This window comes from Thunnus maccoyii, chromosome 11 (genome assembly GCF_910596095.1).
Source record: "Thunnus maccoyii chromosome 11, fThuMac1.1, whole genome shotgun sequence".
Taxonomy (NCBI): domain Eukaryota; kingdom Metazoa; phylum Chordata; class Actinopteri; order Scombriformes; family Scombridae; genus Thunnus; species Thunnus maccoyii.
Window position 1 is genome coordinate 24,249,909 of NC_056543.1, and position 16,103 is coordinate 24,266,011.

Genomic DNA, 16,103 nt, shown 5'->3' on the forward strand with positions numbered 1-16,103 from the left:
GCTCACACTCTCCTTCACGGCTATATAAAGATTAGGGGCTCTGCACTGTGTACTGACACTGAATGTGAGCACCATTCAGCTGATAAGAATGCAGGATGCTGCTGAATGGCACAGCTTCACACCAAAGCTGGTATATACAGCACTTTCATTCTCACGTTATCACACAGGGTCATTCTTCCACATTTCACAAACAGAACGTAGATTTAAAGATGAGCAGCAGCTAGTGTATTCTTGCATTTGTGTCTTCTACAACTGTTTTTGTCATTTTTGGAGTCACTGTTTTCATTCAGTTCAGCTTGATGCTGTAAAATAAATGACTTTAAGCTTTTCCAGGCATGTGTTAACAAGTGCGTCTAAGTATCAAAAATTTATATATTCACCTGTCCACAGGTAATTCCTCTAACAGTGAAATATAAAATATTACCTAAAATCTCACATATACACACTTACAATCATATACAATTACTGTCCTTGCCTATAGATGGAGTACATCAACATGTCATGGAGGTCATGGAGGTCTACACTGCAGCCACCGTTACTTTCCTTTTCATATAGGTGGCACAGACTGGACTAAATTACATTCAAAATATGGTCATTGTAAATGTACCTTTTTAAATACTTATGCTTGTGTGTAATATGTTTGAGTGCATTGTTTATGGGTATGGCTTATACCTAGTTCATTGAAGCCACTGTAACCAAGTTCCTGTCGGCTGAGACCCAGTTCTTCAAGGTCCATGCATTTGAAGCCATGAGGACACTGGTAGCCCTCCCCATCGGGGGAACAATGAGTGTCTGGGATGGCCAAGCTGTTCCATGACACATTACTGACCAAAAGAGAAAAAAAAAACATGAATTAAATAATATGCAACATGTGGTACTTGGAATTAACAACTAAAAAAAGGAAATATATATATTGTAATATAAGTAAATGTAAAGGTTGAGGCTTATTGTATTTATTTTAAAAGTGCACTATGTACATCAGGGAGTGTATGTGTGGGGTCAAATAAATAGCTGGCCAGTTACTGATTCAAATGTTATTAATAATAAATGTACTGAATGATAACATTCATGGAGGTACAGTCAGTTTTCAAAAAGTAGTAGCAGGGTGCCTTTACAACAACACAAGCATGAGATGCACACATAAACAATGAATGTTGCCTGACACATACAGAGTACATACACACACTGCCCCTCCTCCCCATTTCCCTGTCTTTTAGCCACAGGTGTTATTCCAGGAGCGGCTTGATTTCTCTAATGAAAATGAATGCCTTCAAATTGGCTGCCCAGACATTCATCCAAATTGTTTATTAAGGGGTACAGGATCAGAAGGGATAATTTATTGCACTATCACAAAGGGCAATCAGAGGCATAGTGGTGAATCCCGATAAAGCTAATTATACTGGGCTGAATAATACCACTGTGTCTTATCAAAGAAAAATCCCTTTTCTTGATGACAAAGGGGAGATAGATGGAGGCCCAAATGAGAGACCAAATGTCCACTAATACCATGATATTAATCATTTTGTGAGTCAAATGAAAAACCAAACAGTTCTGTGATAAGATATTATTAATGATCAGAGTCTGCAATTCAATTCAACCAAAATTAATTTGTGAAGCTTTGCATGATTGGACATGTGAGGTCCTGTCAACAACCTCTGCCCACCTCAACAACTATCTCTTGTCACACACGCTACAGAAACACAATCATTGCTATTCTATTGAGCACATGACGAAACACGCTACAGTATCAATACTCTTTTCTAAAGTGCTCTTATTCCTTTCCATCAAAATATCAGATTTTTCATTTTTCTCATTTTCATGACATTTTTCATATATGACTCATTAAAATAATTGGAGTAAGCGTCTTACACCCTTTGTGTAAAATGTGTCTATTTTATTAATTGGTTCAGAATATCTAATAACTTCACACATGCACACACAATACTATCGTATAACCCTCACAATGTAGCTTTCAAGAAATCTACAAAACACAAATGTCGTCCTCCAGTTAAGTACATCTCATTTATACTGCACAAATGCATGCATGATATTCATGCCATGGGGTCAAATAGTGATGAGGTCAATTGCAGAAATCCTGACATCCAGAAAAGGAGACCCTACTTTGTTCACAAATCCAAAACCATTTTCATCTAATACCCATATCAGAAAATGTCTCCCCTGCTATTTTCCCCAATTTCCATCAAATCCCTTGTGTGTGAAAAGCTAGAGAGCTTTGACTTTGTGTCAAGGGCATTTGGACAGATAGAGATTAGACACATCAGTCCTTTTGTGACATATTTTTAAAATACCCCATTAGAAGCATATGAGGGATTTAGGAAAAGGAGCACAGCAGCAAACAAATTAGATACACAGCTGCCACGCCACTTTTGGATTGATGTTACAGAGGGACATCAGAACTATAAATGTGAAAATATCCTGTGCTTTCTTTCCTGCAACTAATGGTCAATATATGCAGTGTCCCTGGGGTGCTTAGGCACAAATCAGTACACGGAGATAGATGGGCAGCTGCTGAGCTGAATGAGCTTAATACAATGGCTGGACAACGTAGGAAATTTTAATTATTATAATTAATGTTAGCTCTTGCTGCAGGGGCTTTAACCATGATGGTCACTTCCCCCATTTTTTGTCTCCACAAGCATTCCTATTCTCTGTATCATATTATCATCACCCTCAACTGAATGATGAACACAAAGGAACCCTCACGGATGTGTTTAAATACATATTGTATTTGTAAAACAACACGTGCACACACTGCACACAGCACTTGAAATTAAGGATGTCCTGTTGTCTCGAGGACAATAAAAATAGCACCTGGGACACAAAGATACGGTGTCTGGGACAATTCTGAGACAGTAGAGAAAATTATCATTACAAAAACATCAGAGCAATTTCCAAATAGGCATTATTTGGATAAACTGACCATATATTGGAAATCTAAATGGTTACTTTCTCGCATGAAAGAATATTACAACTTAATAAAGTGACATATTAACAGTCCTACAACGAATATTACAACAGCTTTTAACTTGGCTGTCCCAAGCCCACACAAGTCAGCTCCCACATGTAACCTCGATAAAACAGGAAGAGCAAGTACACATCAGGGCATTTGGACTGTACTTGGCTGGATGTGGAGTGGACTTTGAAAATGGAACAGTACTTTGACAGCGACTGATGACATTTCACAAGTACACAAGAACGCAGATTGAGAAATGCCTACAGAGAGGCAGCAGTAAGGAGATAATTATGAGAATGAGATGTACATATTAACTCAAAACAAATTAAATTGAATGTTAAACTATGAAGCTGTCATGGTGTTTAAAACACAATGAAGTGTTTACTATGAGATATGTTCAAAATGAATGTATGTAAATTTCTATTATCGTATACCAATCAGAAACAGGTTTGGATTTGCACTGCAGTTTGCAGTGATGCATTATTGATCAAACAGTTAGTAATAAACAAGAAACAGTAATAGTAAATACACTGTGTATGTACCTGATGAATTACTGTCTTAGAAAAACAATAGCTAAACTACAGAGTGGTTGTATTACTCTAAGAGTGTAAGTAAGTAAGTACATTTTATTTATAAAGCACCTTTCAAAACAAGAGTTACATGGTGCTGTACAATAAAAACATTGAAGAAAAATAAAAATAAAACCAGAGAATAATAATATAAAGGCATTAAAACTGCACAGAAGGCAAATATACATTACAAAACAAAGTGCTTACGAAACAAATGAGTTTTTAAAAATATCCACTGACTCACTGTTTTTATAGCTAAGGGAAGACAGTTTCAGAGAGTGGCTACAACTAGCTACAACTGCAAAAGCTTGGTCACCCTTCGTTTTTAGCCTAGATTCCGGGACAGCCAGAAGGCCTTGGTCAGAAGACCTGAGGGATCTTGGTGATCCCACTGTAGTCAGGGGATACAATAATTCAGAAATGTTAAGTGGAGCCAGCCCATGAAGTGTTTTATAGGTGATTAAGAGAATTTTAAAATCAATTCTGCAGTCGAACCAATGTAGAGTGGTCAACACTTGTGTAATGTGTGACCTACATCGTCTCTTAGTTAAAAGTCTAGCTGCCGCATTTTGGACCAGCTGGAGCCGAGACAAAGAGGAGCGACTCAGGGTGGTGAACAGTGCATTGTAGCAATCAAGAAGGGAGGAGACAAAAACATGAATGATTTTTCCCAGATCTTGAAAGGATAATACAGATTTGATTTTGGCAATGTTTCTTACTTGACAGAAACAGGATTGGGCCACTTTCTTTACATGCAACTCAAAATTCATGTGTTGGTCAAAGAAGACTCCTAGGTTCTTTGAGACTCGCTTAACGTTTGCTGCTAAAGGACCAATACATTGCTGTATTTTATCATAAAATGCTTTCAGGACCTATAGGAAGGATTTCTGTTTTGTCCATTAAGCTGGAGTTATATGACATCCAGTCTGTGATAGCAGTTAAGCAGTCTTGCAAGGTAGAGAGCTTACGAAGGTCATTCGGTTTGAAAGAGAGGTACAGCTGTGTATCGCCTGAATAACAATGATAAAAATAAACTGACTAATTAAGAAACCAAGGGGAAGCATGTACAGGAAGAACAGAATAGGACCAATGTTTGAACCCTAGAGCACACCACAGGTCAAAAGAGCAGATGAGGAGACATAATCATCAATAGCCACAGAAAAACTTCTGTCTGACAAATAGGAAGCAAACCAGTCAAGGGCAGTGCCAGTTATACCCACCTATTGCTGAAATACAGTGGTCAATAGTGTCAAAGGCTGAACTCAGGTCAAGCAGCAACAGAACTGAACATTCCCCAGCATCAGCATGCATTAGGATGTCATTTGAAACCCTACAAGGAGCAGTTTCAGTACTGTGCCTCAGACGAAAACCAGACTAGAACTTATTAAAGATATCATTGTTGACCAAGGTATGTAGGTGTTGCTTACAAACTACTTTCTCAAAGAAAGGAGAAATGAAAGGAAGTTTGGATATAGGTCTATAGTTATTTGGAAGTGATGGGTCAAGGTTTGATTTTTGTGGCTGAATAATAGCATGTTTAAAGCAATCAGGCACATAGCCAGAGCTAAGGGAGCTATCCACAATAGAGAGTATGATTGGGCCTAAGGAGTCAAAAACATCTTTAAGAAGAGAGGTTGGAACAATGTCAAGAGGACTAAAGAAGGGATGTATTTGGGAGACAGTGGCTGTGAGTTCTTCCTAAGAAATTGGGCTAAACTGACTCAATAGAGAAACATGAGCTAGACAGTCAACCCCAGAGGTACAGACAGGCAATATTGAAGACCTTATGTCAGTGACCTTATCTACAAAGGATGATAAAAAACATTTCACAGTCATCATTTGAAAAGAGTAGGGGGAGGGGCAGGGTTCACCAATCTATCAACTGTGCTGAACAAAGCTCTAGGATTTTTCTTATTACAGTGAATCAGGTTGGAGAAATAGGCAGTTCTTGCCTCTTTCACCTTTTGATTAAAAGATGACAGTAGTTCCTTCATATAAGTAAAGTAAACCTCCAGCTTAGTGCTTTTCCACCTACGCTCTACCTTTCTGCACTCTCTTTCTAGATAACTTATGTTATTGGTCATCCAAAGGGATGAGTTGACAGTACAAATCAATTTGTTTTCAAAAGGAGTGACCAAATCAAAGGTTGACAAAGAGAGTTTGTTAAAGGAGCAGACTAAGTCGGTCAGGACAGCGAAGGTCAAATCCTTACTAACGTCTACAAAGATAGAGTGCGAGAACCATTTGTGCACTTGATAGAATGGATGTCAGCATTAAATACAGCATCAAAAATAATACACTTATGGTCAGACACAAATATGTTCTCAATGCATAGAGCATTAAGGTTCAGACCAAAAGTAAAACTGAAATCAAGAATACGACCATGATTGTGTGTTGGCCCTGGTATATGTTGTGTTAAATTCAAAGACTGAGTTGTGCTCAAAAGCTCAGCAGCAAACTTATCTGATACATCATCAACATGTATTTTGAAATCACCAACAATCATAACTCAAGTTTAACAACCACAGAAGATAAAAATTTGGCAAAATCAGTTAGAAAGCCATTATTTGGGCTGGGTGGGCAGTAAATCAACATAGAGAAAAGAGGATCAGCCAATACAATCCTGAACATATGCACCTCAAAAGCGTTGAGATCAGCGCCTGTCATTACTTCTGTTCCAAACCAGGGTCCAGTGATCTGCAGTCAAAGGAGTTGAACAGGGCAGTGTCTAATGCTCTGCTGCTGCTCTAACCAAGAAGCTGTTCACTATACCTGCTGTAGGATGGGGAGTACAGCCTACAGAAGCAGAGGGAAGCCACACAACAGTTGTTTCAAGAGACACCAGATCAGAGAGTGTCCCAGCTGGAGCCAGACCACCACACACCACTAGACAGGACGGGTTAGACTATACATCATTTCCATGGATAGCAGAGGAATTTAGGTTCACAATCTGTTTAGCCTGTGCAACGGCAATGTCATATAAAACTGGAAAGAAATTGAGTTTTTTGCTTGAGCTCCGATGAGGATTTTAGACAAAAGAAGTCTTTATTCACCTTTTTATACAAGAGGCATTTTCTACGTGTATATCCATTATGTCTTTCATCAAGCTGGATCTCATCTTCAGTTACACCCACTTTAAACATTCTGCAGCATAAACAAATCAGCAATAGCGATTTTTCCATGTCAGATCCAGATATAGCTGGAGCAGGGTACATTTCAGATGAATGTCTCACTGATTTTACTGAACCAAACGCTTCAATGCTATAGTGCATCAGGTGGATCAATGAAAAGCCATTTGCACACTCAATCAATTAATCAGAATGAACTCACAAAATTTATCTTCATCCATCAAGTTTTCTGCAATGTGTGAAACAGCAATTTAAATGGCTGTTCCCATGATAAACTAACTATTGAATCCAACACCCATTGCATCCCACTACTATGCTCTAAAATACTTTCTTGAGAACATATTGTTACATGATAAAGTTTGTGCAGGAGGAAAAGCAACCCTTACAACTGTGAAGGTTTGATGTCTCTTTCAAAATGCTCAAAATACAACTTTACAAAAGATGCACACAGTCAGATGCTCATAGAAGAAAACAACAGTTTCTTTGTGTGGAAGGCTTCAGAGTGATTTTAAAAATGACAAATGTGGCAATAGATGGCTTCAACTTTAAAAGCACCACAGTGCACAAAGAAAAACACAGCACCAGCTGGGTGGCAGAGCACTTCTAATGGCAGAATAGAGCAACCAGGAAACCATGAGTTATTGCAGAGCTGGCCAGTCCTCTCAATACTGGTAACCAAAATGTCTTCCCTAGATTGTAATATATAATTACATTTTTATTACATAAAATCTCAGAAATATTACCTTTATGGTAAGAAAAAAAATATTTGCAGAAGTGCTGCACCACATAAAAAAGCCAATTTAATGTGTGAGGCTAGATGGTCACACTGTGTTGTTCTTGTTGATGAAATGAGATCCTGCCAGAATCTGTCAGACTCAGCTCAGCAGGTGACAGTCAACGACTTATCAGGCGGACCCATCACTGGTCTTCTTTGTGGTAATTAACTATAGCAGGATGTCGCAATGCGGGAAGTAAACAGAACAACATTTTTAACTTTTCTCCACATGGGTAAATACTGGCAGGTCAGACAGTCACTGTTAACTAGGGATGTATGACCAATTTACTGTACAGGGTGCTGGTACCACTGTCAGACAAGTTCTGCAGTGAAGTTAAAATAACATCAGCTCTACCACCAACCTTTCATTTTAAATGTACAAGCATGGTATTGCATAGGGGAAGCTTGTTGTTCTTAATGAAGGACAAAGATGCATTCTCTTAACAGCTGTTAAGGTAGGGTCAAGCACCAAAGTGAAGTTAGTTTGGCATTGGATATTCAACCGCTCACCACATCTCTTATCATCAATGTTTACAAAAATATTGCATAAGTTATTCTCATAACAGTTATTTTGTAGAAAGGACAACGGAACAGAAGCTCTACCTTTGTTAACGCTCAATCTTTGACTGGAATTTGAAGGTGAGCACTATAACTGCTATAAACAACACACCAGTACACTTATTCGTCATTAAATGGATCTGGCTGTATCATGTTTTGCTAAAGAATGGATTTCATCTGTCAAATAATATACGGTGTAATTCACTGCATGTTAACCAGTGCAACTGTTAACTTAGTGTCACAGATGAGTCCAATAAAAGCCTGAGAAAAAAATGTTTGCAAGCTAAGAAAAAAAATCAATCTCAGAACCCATCAGCTATCTGTCTGACACAATTTAGCCTCTGGGGGCAACGGCAAATATTTCAGGGCTTCCAGTGTAGCCCGCAGATATCCTGATAATGGATATCCAGGCCAAGACTTTCTCTTCCATACACCAGTCATTGTTTGCAGACCAATTAGCCACTTGAGACGGTCCAGACAACATTTTGGCTAATCTCTATAAACAGATATATGCATTTGAATGTAGATCTTTTTTTAAAAAAAGCTAATAAAAAGATAAATAATTGCCAGACAATAGCTGCTGAGTTCCAAGATTGCATTTTGGCCAATGCATTCCACCTCTTTTGCTCTCCACACAGACTGTTTACCTGCATACAACCAAAGCCCACTCAAACATGATTGATCAATACAACTCAGACTACAAACGGACTACAAAAGGAAATCAGAACGCTTCCAGTACCAAAATCTTGCTCCATTGCCTACAGATTCTGCATTCATATGCAGATATCTGTTTATAGAGATGAAGAAAAAATAAGACACACACGATACAAAAATAAGAAAAAATTGAGACAGAAATCCCCAAAGCAGTAAACAGTTGATTGTATTTAAGTCCCAATCTACTGAATTATTTACCCATCTATGTATTTGGGTTTTTTATTTCAGATTTTGTAGTGTAGACTGTGCTGTGCTTTGCTTCACACAGGCAGACTGAAAAACAAAGCCTCGACACCTTTCCTAACCAAATTGCTAAACTCACAAGTAATATAAACTTGTGAGCTCACAGCCTGCTGGAAAACTCATTAAGACTGATGAGGAAGCCTACAGTATATTCCTTATTATTCAGAAGCTGTATTCATAGGCTATTTATGTTTAGACCAAATGTACTTGCTGGTGAATTACATAAGATTGGCTTTAATAGCCTGTAATGCACAGATAATATGTCTGGCATGATGCATGTTCATTCATGTCAGTTTAGATGTACACTCAGCATAGTCCCTAGTCAGATATACTGTAATAACAAAGATGTATGTCCTCTAGCTTCTTAAAACTATTTCATACTAACCTTTGTTATTGCTATAGTAAACATAAAATGTGTCACTTCCCTGAGGACTTCCATTACAGACATTCACTACAACAATGACAGTATAACAGTGCGGTAAAACGGTTATTTGAACAGAGATGGTGATCTGTGGAAACAACAAAAAAGTCATGTGCTGTTATAGTTGCAAATAAATGAGTTTTTACCCTTTCTGTGTATCATTAGTCACACAGTGATGGTTGAACGTTCCGAACATTTGAACACCCAGAATTCCATAAAGCAGGAGAAAGAACAGCAGAAAGATAGAAACACTCCAGATCTGTTCCCCAGATCGCCTGCAAAGAAGAAGAGTGAAGGAAGACATATCTGATTGTTAAATTTGTATATGCACAATCATCCATTAATTATGGAAACCCTTTTTAGGGAAATGCTCAATTACTACAGTATTATACTTCAGAATATTGGTGATGCGGGAGCGAGGAAGCTCGAAGCGGAAGTAGATCCTGAAGGCCCGGATCATAATGAGTGCTCGGGGGATTCTTAACATTCCCCATGGAGACATCTGATCCACAAGCTCTGCTATTTCAAACACCTAAAACAAAGTGAATAGTTAAGGAGTAAATAACAGCTACTACAATGTCTTCAGTCTGTACACTTTCAGGAAAACAATGTACTGTAATTGCAGAAAAACTTGAATGTTGCAATATACCTGCAGCACCAGGGACACCCAGATGAAAAACACCATGAATCCATCAAACATACACCAGCGATCCTTCACATAGGAGTTATCACCCTGTGCAGAGAGGGAGATAAGAGGGAGACAAAAAGGGAAAAAAGGGGAAAGGAATTATAAAATAGAACAAGAGCAAGAACTGTGAACATGAATGAGTAAATAAACTATACTGAACATAAAAATCATCATTATTCACAGCCATTTTGTTAAAGAAAGCTGATGTATTCCACCAACTAATAAGCATCCTGTGATGTTTAAAGGCATTTATAATGCTAGTCTTATAATTCTGAAAATTGTCCATATCAACAATTGCCAACCATCATCTTCAGACAGAGAAAGCTTTTTTTGTGAGAGGAAGCCTTTGTGTGAAAAAGTAATAGTGTAGCAATTTTCAAGGAAAACAACAAACATCAGAAATGACTGTGCCCATGTTGACAGACTCACCGCAATATTCAAACAACTCTGTTTTCAACACGATAAGACAAAAAATGATTAAGCCCCTGAAGTGTGAACAAACCGAAATGTCATGGGGCCAGCAAAAATGGGCATACTTAATTACCACTTACAGAGAGAGAGAGTCTGTAAGAAGCTCTTAAGGGGTCAGTCTTCCACAGGAAGAAAGGCTGCAAATGGGAGGGTGTGTTCTGAAACACTCTACAGATAAGAACCATGTTTGATGACACACTGACAAGAACAAAAGCATGCAATTACTTTGCCACACTATGTGGATCATTTGTTAAGTGCACGCACTTTCAACAACTACTGTAGCTACAAAATACAACTTCCAAGTGCCAATCAATAACCTTACTGAAACCACTTTGGCAGATGTTAAAATAGAAATTACTTTAAACTTAGAAACCTAGACGTTAAAATGTATGAAACATCATTTATGTGTCATTCATACGTCACATCCAAGGAAGATGAACAAAAAAATACCTTCCCATTTTACAGACAAAGACTGGTTTTATCTGCTTTCAAGAACTAAAAGAGGGATTAAAAAAAAGAAGAAATGTTTCAGTTTTTATGCTGTTTTCTTGCACTGGTGATTCTAATTCTGTGTCCTCCAGTGCATCCCTGCTTGTTATCCTTGATTTACCAATTAAGCTGTCCACACTTTTTATGGCAGTAATTATGGGCCTTTCATCAGCCAGCTGTCTGCTTCTATAGACATTATCTGTCTACCTTGGATATGAATTGTGTTGATTCATCTGAATTTACAGCTCAATGCAACTGGTGGGTTTGAATTTGAAGGGTGATTAAAATCCGAGGCAGCACAAAAAGGCCACACTTCTGACTATTATCGACTGAGATGATGGACAGACAAAAGAAAATGAAATGTACTCGATGAGACTCCTTTGGTCAAATTTGAAGAAAAAAATCACTATGTTGAATTATCTTTTTTGTTTTCTACACCACTCAATCACTTGTTTGGGAGAAAGATCTGACTCATTAACCAGTGAAGTTACAACAGAAATAATGATTTTACCAGTACTCTGTATTTCAAAAAAGACCATGTTTTGACAAGTCAAGATGCACAAGCTAGTCAATACAAGATCCACATGTAGAACACATGTTTTTGCAATAGTTATTAGTTTCTTCCATTGACCACTACAACACAATCACTTCAGGAGAGGTGATTTTTAATGACTGTAGCTGAAACTAAACATGGTATGCTTAGTATGGTATTAAAGCCAATTCTAAGCATTTTAGCTGATTATGGCAACAACATGTTGTCAATCAGGTCTTTTATTTGTTCAGTGGCTGTTAGGGCTTGCCAATCTTCCACTTACTTAATTTTAGGTTTTAGGCCGACGGGCATTTCATCTTTGATGGTTTTCTGTGAGTTAATTAGTTAGTGCCCTTTTGGCACGAAAAGTGAAATAAAAAAAGCTAATCAGTGCTATGCCCCATAACCCTTACGCGAGGTTTGATTCAAATTAATTCTTGACTTTTTGAGATATCTTCCTAACACACAAACACAAAGGTGGGAAGAAAAATAACACACAAAATAAAACATAAAACTGTAACACAGAAAATACTACATGCTGAAATGAAAGAATTAAGTTAGAAAGATGTTGTTTGTGACAGCATGGAACATTGGCAAATAATGAGAATCTTTTTTTTTTTAAATCATGTTGTAACTTGATTTTTGTAATGTGCTTCATGTGACAATTCTGTCAAAAATTAACGAGGACCTTGTTAGTCGCTACCTTGATGATTCCTCTGATGTGCATCTTGGCGATCATCTCGGCGGTGTAGAGAAACATGAGCAGCGTGTCCAGTGTGAATGTGACATACTGCAGCGGAGGGTAATGCTCAAATGTCTTGGGGGTGTTCATACACACAGAGATGACACTGATGATAGCACAGGCTCGCAGCAGAGTGTGCACCCACTGGAGAAGAACGAGAACGGGTTCCATAATATTTTGCCATATTTTTAATACAAATTTACAAGAGAAATACAGAAATAGAGATGACAGAGCAGGACACTCACTGGTTTGTTGATCCAGAAGATGTCAGCGCTGTCTGCGAGGGTCTCATCTGGCCCAAAGTCGGTCATGGGCTGGGCCTCGACCCGTGAGCTCTGTTTCCTCTTCAGCATGCTGGGGCTTGCCGTGCTATACAGAGAGTGGATCTGACAGAGAGAGGGAGGCAGACCACACAGTGACCAAAGCTAAATGAGCAACAGGAGAACACCCTGGCTGCATCCAAGTCTGGGCAGTGGTACTACCACTTTTTGTAACTCCATGGCCACATTAACAGTAACTGACATTAAAAATATCAGTAGACTTCTCAAATAATAAATAACGGTACAACACTTAGGTGTACCAATACGTGAATAGACTGTAAAATGACTTTTCCATTTATTTCTGACGTGTTATAGATTAAATTGTGCATCAATAGTGGCTTCTGGATCTAACATATAGCATTAATCTTAAGTATACTGTGATGTGTTTTCTGCAAAGTAAACCACCCTGACTTGAATTGCCAGAAAAGAAAAGGGGTGTGTTCTTTAAAATTCAACGTGTTGCATTGTTGAATGGCCACCGTGATACACAACGTAGCACACATGGAACACAGGACGAGTGTATTCACATTGGAACAGCTCCAGTAACTTACCATTTGACAAAATCATACATGATCTTCATCATATTGAACACCAAGGCGCCAGCAGATTAAGCTGTACAACCTACAGTACAATGTGAGGAAGTGCGAGTCGGTGTTACCTGTGCATGTCCATGTTTGTGTGTGTGTTCGTGTGCATGTGTGTATGCTGGAAAAGAAAAGTGTACAGGCCGTTTCAACATAAGAACACAAGAAGAAATGACTTTGAATGGAGACAAAGCGCACATACCAAAGGGAAAAGTAAAGCTGAAATTGCTCCAGCACTGCACATAACATGCGATCAGGCATACCCTGTAAATAACACACAACAGTTAGTCAACATCATGGCTTATATGGTGTACAGTACACTACCCACATCTACAGTACGCTCATAGAGACAGGAATGCCCACCACGTCTGACATCAAGGCATATATGCAACACACTCTGTGAGTGAGTGAGTGACTGAGGTGTTGTGAAAGAAGAAGATGGGGTGGAGGAGGACCAGGGGACTCACTGTGAGGCTCCTCATTGGTGCGTTCATCCCCAGGTCACAGAGGGGTGGAGAGACCAACCAGAGAGAGAGACTAGAGATGTAAAAAGGAGAAAGTCCTAAAGGCCTGGAGGTCCTGCGGCTGGTAGCAGTCATAAGAGCAGTAAAGAGGAGTGAGAGGGCACATTCACGAGTACAGAGAGGTGCAGCTTCAGAACATGTATCTATAAAATAATTAAAGGGTTAGTTCACCTAAATTACATGAAACACACACTGGCTATCAGTTTTAATAAGGACTATTGTTATGGTGGAAAGTTCTCATGAAAACTGTTGCCACTTTTTATTCAGTCAAGCAGCACAACCATATTAACCCGTTTTGGGATGGTAGCATAAATCTCAGAGATGGATATTTCAAAACCTTAGGAAATAAATCCAAGACTATCTGCATGGTTAGATACTAGAGGTATAGTTTTTTGTAATTTGGGTGAACCAATCCTTTACGCAAGACAGCATTGAAATATTGTTAAAATAATGCTGAGGTAGTCAGGGTATCACCATGATGATGACGGTAAATTATAGATTCAATTTGTTGATTGCTCTCCTCACTTTAGTACCATTAACATAAAAATAAAAAGGCAGAGCGGAAGAAAAAGTGTTTTGTGAATAAAACAAAATTCCCTTAACTGACAGTACGAATAGAATAAAGAATCTTTGAGAAAAAGTTCCAACTTGAACAAAGCTGAATAGTGCAAAAACTTTTTACATAAGTAACAAAGATTAAAAATCTAAGCATGAGAAGGATACAAAGGACAGTAATGCAGATAGAACAATGTAACCATATCACCCTTGTTTCTTTTTATGCTCTTGCCAAGAAAAGAAACTGTCCATCCTATAAACCCCATGTAGTTAGAAGCAATTTCCAAGTGTAATTGCTACACTTAACATATGCAGATGGAGACGTGAGGAAGAGTGAAAACAAAATTACAGGGTCTAACTGCTATTATGTGGGAGTATAGGTGGCAAAGACTGCAATTACTTTCCCATTTGGAGAGAGGACATGTTCCTCACGGGCAGGATGCGATCACTGGGCAGATTAATTGTACTGTCACTGTGGGTATTTGTTGGATTCTGCACTGAACTTTGTTTGCTGAAGTTTTATTCATGAAGGATCTTAATTGCAACAGACTAGAAAAAGTTTGATAGCAAATTTGTACATGTCTTTGATTCTCCACTACGGCTTAAAGCGGAATTCAAATTATCTTTTCATACAAAGTGGTTTAAAATAGCTGGGCTTTATCCAAATTTAGGAAAAAATTCAAAGTTTGCCCAAGGTAATGGTGCACTCACATGACACTTAAGGAGGAGAAGAGGATTTCATTTAAAGCTGCACTCATCTATATTTTGACATAAAAATAGATCAAATGAGTTACTGTAATGTGAAGTGTCACTCATAATGACAATCACATTGTTATCGTCCAACTGCAGTTGCCCTCTACTGAGTTTTTTAGTGTCTTTTTGTTTGTTGTTTTGGCTTTAAAGCCTGCAAACTCTGCTCTCTTTGACCTTGTTTCCGACAGCAGCAGGCAGATCTTTTCAGAAAAAAAAACTGATAAACCCATTGTATGCTACATGCCTAGCACCGAGCTTGAGGCAGACAAAGTTAGCAACTAGCTGATGAACACAGATAGCATTTAGCAGCTATAGAGCAAGATATTTCCTTCAGGCATTGGTGCAGACCAAGACAGAGCTAAAAAAAAGGGAAGTGAATATTGGGATTATATTCATCAGGTGGCCAGAATCACAACTCCAAATGAATGCAGATACTGCTCATTGTCTGCTGAGTATGTAACTAGGCAACTGTTTGCAAACACATTTGCCATTATCCACTACTGTATGTTCACCAGCTAGTCACTTACTGGTCTGATTCCTGTTTGGTGCTGGGCAGATAGCGTACAGTGGGTTTTTAGAGAGTTTTTTGCTGCAAACAGCTGCCTATTAGATCTGGAAAATACACTAATGAGAGCAATGAGAGTGAATCAGAGCAGTAAAGTTGCAGGCTGTAAAACCAAAACAAGGAGGTGAAGAACCAAAACACTCCACTGAACAGAGGGGAACTGTAGAGCTGGGTGATAATTGTTTGTGAGTTTATCACTATGTGCGATACCTTTTCCATTTTAAGTAGTAATCTTATCCATTGTTTCAAAAATGATTAGAGCAGCTTTAAAAGAAAAATTAACAGACTCTATCATATCCTCACATTATAACAATGTACTGTATACTGATGTTGAGGAATATAAAAAAATCTTAATATTTGATTTTATCCATATCACACAGCCATGAAAAAGTATACAAAAAAGAAATCAAATCACTGTCAGATTTCATAAATCTGATACCTTTTGTGGTATATACTGTACTACACATATTCATCACTAGAATTATCATTACTTAATTA

The 16,103-nt window shown here is 38.3% G+C and overlaps 1 protein-coding gene across 5 annotated transcripts in view; it reads right to left on the reverse strand.

Moving 5' to 3' along the window:
• Nucleotides 1-16,103, reverse strand: part of nalcn (sodium leak channel, non-selective) — a 79,589-nt gene that overhangs the window by 62,587 nt on the left and 899 nt on the right. The window contains exons 2-9 of one of the 5 annotated variants that reach the window (XM_042426742.1): nucleotides 13,676-13,745; nucleotides 13,411-13,472; nucleotides 12,550-12,690; nucleotides 12,266-12,448; nucleotides 10,032-10,115; nucleotides 9,775-9,914; nucleotides 9,529-9,657; nucleotides 673-824 (exon numbers count right to left, since the gene is read on the reverse strand). In XM_042426742.1, coding sequence (XP_042282676.1) covers nucleotides 673-824; nucleotides 9,529-9,657; nucleotides 9,775-9,914; nucleotides 10,032-10,115; nucleotides 12,266-12,448; nucleotides 12,550-12,690; nucleotides 13,411-13,452 — 871 coding nt within the window. In that variant the 5' untranslated portion in view covers nucleotides 13,453-13,472; nucleotides 13,676-13,745. Of the gene's footprint in view, nucleotides 1-672; nucleotides 825-9,528; nucleotides 9,658-9,774; nucleotides 9,915-10,031; nucleotides 10,116-12,265; nucleotides 12,449-12,549; nucleotides 12,691-13,410; nucleotides 13,473-13,675; nucleotides 13,794-16,103 lie in introns of those variants that run through there. The other 4 variants (XM_042426741.1, XM_042426744.1, XM_042426740.1 and 1 more) reach the window with 4 other exon arrangements.